This window comes from Marmota marmota, unplaced genomic scaffold, assembly GCF_001458135.2.
Source record: "Marmota marmota marmota unplaced genomic scaffold, marMar, whole genome shotgun sequence".
In the NCBI taxonomy this organism is placed as follows: Eukaryota; Metazoa; Chordata; class Mammalia; order Rodentia; family Sciuridae; genus Marmota; species Marmota marmota.
The window spans coordinates 48054839-48060838 of NW_025999977.1; the positions used below are offsets into that span (position 1 = coordinate 48054839).

Sequence of the window (6000 nt, forward strand, 5' to 3'; positions counted from 1 at the left end):
TCTGAGATTCACTGCCAGTATCTGTGGGTATGTGGTTCTTTCTGTCAGCCTGTCTAGGTGATTTCCTGAAGATCTTATCTTTATGTTCTTTGTTTTCTCGTAAGAGAAATAATAATGTACTAAATTGGTTTCTGTACTTACAGAGTCCTCATACTTTATAGCTCCAAGGAATCACTCTCTCTTGATGTCTAAATTTGAATTTTAAAAAACTATTTTGAAAAAATTTAGACAGAAGTGTTGCAAAGATAGTACAATAATTTTCTGTATATTTTTCACCCATTTTCCTTAATGTTGGCGTCTTACATAACTAAAGCTATATAGTGGTCTTTAGTATGATGTTAACTAAAATAAAGGCTATTTTGGGATTTAAACAATTCTTCTCAAGTTGAATTTTAAAAGAGAAGAGAATCTGATTGCTCCCTTAGTACAGAGTTCTAGATTTAGCTCAGTCCATGCAGGAGGGGATGTGGAATGATAGGAATGCTAAGCCCTTTCTTTCTGTGGGGGGAACTTTTAAAGAGGAAGGGAAAGCAAGAGAGCAGCAGACACTTCCTGTCATGTCAGTAGTTTATAGTGAAGCTCATCCTGAGTATTTTTTCTTACATTTCCTGTAAATGGGAAGTTTTGGAATATGTTTGCAAATTCATGAAAACAAGTTTGTTAAAGGTTTCATTTAATTGCTAATTAAAAGGGTTTTGTATCAAGACTTTAGTATTTGGGCAGATGTTCATATGAATCAGAGAAAATATTGTCTGCTTTTGTATATAAGCAAATTATTAAGTGTTCATTAATGAGTTTTTCCCAGGCAAATGATTGATTCCCCCCCCCCCCATGGTATCTTAAGATATTCATGGCTATAAATGCTTTAAACTTGTTAAAAACTTTAAAAACAATAACAGGCTGCCAGGCAGATTTATACTTTTAATATTCACATGTATTAGGCTGCATTATAACTCTTTCAAAGTAATTCTTTTTTTTAATGATAATGAAGCTTAGTTGTAGTTGGACACAATACCTTTATTTTATTTATTTATTCTTACGTGGTGCTGAGGATCAAACCCAGGCCTCACATGTATAGGCGAGTGTTCTACCACGGAGTCACACCCCAGCCTAAGATTCACAATCTTTTAGCTTTTTGAAATGTATGGTACCTTGTCATCTATAGTTTTCCTGCCACATGCAGTAGCATACCAGAGTTTCATGTCCTAACTGTAATCTAATATTCATTAATTAATCTTTCACCATTTATCCACTCCCACTCTCCCCAGTTTATGTCTCTTGATATCAGACATTTTAATTTCTCATTGCCAACTAATTAAAAAATTATCATTGCCTCTCTTAATTATAATCCTTTTAGAAACTGTTATTACTTTAAGTACTATGATTCTTAATCTATCATTCTTAAAGGCAGCTGTTGGTATGATTCTTTATTATGTAATTTATAGTAGGCAGTATAATGTTAAAAATGAATAACTTATGTGTATGACTTGATTACATGGTCCTTATAGGAAAATGCCTAAATTCAAGGTGTGGAACAACCAATACTTAAGAGTGATTGCACAAATTTGGTATTTTTATTATGCATACAATAGTGAATTATTTTTTATCAAGCTTCTGTTCTCAACTTTTTTGTCAGGCACAATATTTTTAACATTCTGTTATAGACCACTGTCATCAGCTGTTGATGTAGTTTTCAGTGAATTAGCTGTTATTTGGGGGGTGTTGAAAATATTTGAAAATCTGGTATCCTACTATTGTAATAGAATTGTATCTTTATGTGACTTATCTTCATTGTTTTAGCTCAGCAGATATCACAATAACATTAAGGAACAGAGGAGATGATGCCTATAGAGCAAATGTGTATGGTGATTCCATAGTTGTACAACAACACATCAGCATGGATGGAAGTCGATCCTATAAACTAAAAAGTGAAACAGGTTTGGTTTGATTTTTCTTTTTTTCCACATGAAATATTAGTAAATAAATAAGTACATTGAAAGGACACTTCTTCCCAGTCTCTTGAAACCTCTTACACTGTGGTTGATTTGTATGTATGCATACATACATACACACATACAGGTACATGCATGTATTATATGCATGTTTTATCACAGGACATTCTAGTGGCAAGATCATGATTAGAAAAATTGGCCAGGTGTAGTAGCGCACACCTATAATCCCAGCAGCTCTGGAGGCTAAGACAGGAGGATTGCGAGTTCAAAGACAGCCTCAGCAAAAGGGAGGCACTAAGCAACTCAGTGAGGCCCTGTCTCTAAATAAAATATAAAATAGGGCTGGGGATGTGGCTCAGTGGTTGAGTGCCCCTGAATTCAATCCCTGATACCCCCTATGTACCCACTGCCAAAAAAGAGAGAGAGAGAGAGAGAGAGAGAAAGAAAGAAACAGAATGTGCCATTTTGTTCTCAACTACAGATCTCCTTTCATTTCTATAGTTTCTATAGCCTATGGAAAGAAATAGTTAAGGTAGAAAAGGACATAAAGAAAGAGATGAAAGTTTAAAGTTTACTGCACATGGGCACATTTTCCTCTTCTGTATTCCTGAGTCTTAACTAGACTTTTATCCCCAGTTCACTCAGACTTACACATATTTAATGATACTTTTCTTGATGATACAATGAAAGGTCATTAATATTTATATTTAATAGATAGTTATACTTTTTTCTGTATTGCCCTAGAAGCAGTATGATTATTTTATGTTTCTCATAATTAGGTACTGTGGTTTCTACTAGGAAAGAAGAACTGATTGCAATTCTGGATCATTTTAATATCCAGGTAATTGCTAAATTTGTGTTTTGAATTAATGCAACTAGTAGTTTTTGGTGAGGTTTCACTTGTGTTATATAGATAACTAAAATGTTCTAATAGGAGTGATATAAACACAGGAAGTACACACTATAACTGTTGCTAGTGAAGTTCTTTAAAATTTGCTAATTCAACATGATTTATTTTAAGTGCATGACATCTTACTTTGGTGCAGCAGTAAGGAGCATCTAATCCAAATTAGTATATGCTGAAATTTAAAATTGATAAGGCTATAATATTTTTTTTGCTTTCAACTATAATCAAAGTAGCACCTTTGTTTCCTATACTCAGTTGCTTAATTTTTGAGGAGGAAAAAAACTCTTTTTCTAGAAAGAACAAATTTTTTGTATGTATTTTGAAGTTATTGGTCATGTTTGTAGGAACGAAGGATTGAATCTTTTTGGCTGAAATACTTTAGCGGACTTAATTGAAAATGGGACACGCATGGTATTATAATATTAGCACTGAAATTGTCTTTAGAGATCCTCTGCTTCAGACCCTTTTGTTTGCAGGTTAGAAACTGGGAGCCAGAGAAAGTAAATTTGTACTTCAGGTTGTCTAGATGTGATTGGTGGTAGAGCCTGGATTGGAATCAGGCATCACTGTTTGATTCTAGTTCTTTATCTTTTGTTCCCTATCCCAAGATTAAGATCGCCAAAACTTATCAAATGGAAAGAACAATTAATAGTTTGTGTCTCTTCCCCAGTTTGGTTTAATCACAGTTATCCAGAATAACATTGTGTTGTGGTAGGAATGTCCTGTATCTCTTCTGTCTGGTTTGGTAGTCCCTAGCTACATGGGCTCTTGATCACTCGAAGTATATGATCGAGAAATTGAACCATCTACATATTTGACAGCTGTGATCCCAGGGACATAGGAATGGTCATCTATAAAAAAAGATGAGAGCCAGGGATATATATATAGCTCAGTTGGTAGAGTGCTTGCCTCGCTTGGGCAAGGCCCTGGGTTCAATCCGTAGCACCACAAAAAAAAAAAAAAAGACGAAAGTAAAAACATTGTAATACCAGCACCTCAGAGGGTTCTTGAGTTTGTATCCTCTTATTATGGAAAAATGTTTAATTTTGACTATAGTGGTTTTTTTTTTCTTTCTTTCTTTATTTGGTATTATGAAATTTTGAAACATTTTTCCCTGTGTTAAAAAATTTGTGACATTTTCTCTGTATTTTTACCCTGATGTTGTAACCATTAGCAACTGTCTGTTAGCCATTTTGATGATATCCTGAGTCAATTATAATGTATATTTCACTTTATTTTTAAGGCATCAAAGTGAAATTTTTAAAAGTGAACTTTTGTTTTTTGTTTATTTTAGGTGGATAATCCAGTTTCTATTTTAACACAAGAGATGAGTAAGCAGTTCTTGCAGTCTAAAAATGAGGGAGACAAATACAAAGTAAGAGTTACCAAAGTAAATACAAACTTAACCCCCCCAGTACACCTAGATGTATGCCAAGCATTATTCTTGTTAATGTAGATACTGATTCTTTTTCCTCAAAGGCACTTACTTAAAGTAATATTAGATTATAAAATTATTGAATAAGGTCTAAGTATAATATTCTTGGTAAATTCTTGCTTTATTGGTTTTTATTTTGAAAAAATAGATTATTTTTTGAAAGAAAATATAAGGCAACAATTGACTATACATAATAACTTGTAAACTTTAATTTGTTTAAAACTTAAAAAAGGCATCAACCAACTAGTACTAAAACTTACTGTAGCCTTTTGAATGAGTTTGTATTTCATAGTCTAAAAGTTGAAGATGAACTGAGATCAAAGATAAGAATATTTCCTGTCATTTTTGCTTCAAGAATGGAACAGTTGGTGAAAATGAGCTTTCAGAATATTATTATCATCATACTTTAAGGTGTTTTTCTCCCCCTCATGGGGTTAAGAGCTTTTGCGAATAAATGTACACATGTGAACTTATAGCAAGTTCAGTAAATTCAAGTATAAAATTAGATGTATTCTTTCGTATTTATGTATACGTGCTGTGCTTTTAATAAAATCTTTGCATAATTGATCTAAAATTTTTTATGGACAAAATTTTTCTTTGTATTTTTTACATTTTTCTATGAAAGTCTATTAATTCTCAATTATGTTTTTCTTTTTCTTTTTTTTTTTTTTTTGATAAAGTTCTTCATGAAAGCAACCCAACTTGAACAGATGAAGGAAGATTATTCATACATTATGGAAACAAAAGAAAGAACAAAGGAGCAGATAAATCAAGGGGAAGAGGTTTGTAGATAGTGTAAATCTTTTTGAAATTAGCCAAATTTCTATAGTACTTAAGATAAATGGTATGGTAAAATTATATACCTATGTACTGATATATATCTGAACAAAACTACTAACATTTTTATAGCACTCTGTGAAGTATGTGATGTGTTGTGGTTTTTATGTGTAGGATATTTTTAGCCTCTACTTTTTGCTTTGTAATAATGGATCTTTACCTGTCTTCTGCATTAGGCCATAAACTAGAGAACATAACACCATCTTGTTTTCTTATTCTTTGATACATGACTAATTAGTTTCATAATAAAATATCCCTAAGTCCCACTATAAATAATTTTAAAACTAACATTTATTGTCCTGGACTAATAAGCAAGTCTCAAGTTGATATTAAACAATATTAATTTATAATTACATAGGGTAGATGATCATTGTATTCTAATGTTAACATTCTTTAAGCTACTGATAACTCAGTAGTAGATGTCATATCAGTACTCTTCAACTTGTCAATCATGAAGATTGCTAGAATTTTAAGTCACTTCCTGTATTAACTTTTCATCACTGTAACCAAAATACCTGACGAGAACAACTCAAAGTGAAAAAGTTTATTTTGGCTCAGTTTCAATCCATGGTCAGCAGACTCCATCACTCTGGTCCTGATGTGAGGCAGAACATTATGGTGGAAAAATGTGGCAAGGGAAAACTGTTTACCTCATGACATTCAGTAGGAAGAACCAGGGACAAAATATATAATACTCAAAGCACACATCCATGCCGCAGTCTGGCTGGGCACAATCAGAAGCCACTTGTCAAAAGAAACTAACTTTATTTTTAGAACCACACACGCCAAACAAAACAGCCTCTCAGGAAAAATCCTCAGAGCCTCAACTGCCACCACCGGCTTTCCACAAGCCTCTCTCTCCCCCACAA

General features: G+C 33.0%; 1 protein-coding gene across 4 annotated transcripts in view; it reads left to right on the plus strand.

Annotated features, from left to right (window-relative positions):
• The window catches only part of Smc6 (structural maintenance of chromosomes 6), a 76403-nt gene that overhangs the window by 19019 nt on the left and 51384 nt on the right, over window positions 1-6000 (plus strand). For all 4 annotated transcript variants that reach the window (XM_048804781.1, XM_048804782.1, XM_048804783.1 and 1 more), the window contains 4 exons: window positions 1801-1937; window positions 2732-2793; window positions 4154-4234; window positions 4975-5076. In XM_048804781.1, coding sequence (XP_048660738.1) covers window positions 1801-1937; window positions 2732-2793; window positions 4154-4234; window positions 4975-5076 — 382 coding nt within the window. The remainder of the gene's footprint in view (window positions 1-1800; window positions 1938-2731; window positions 2794-4153; window positions 4235-4974; window positions 5077-6000) is intronic.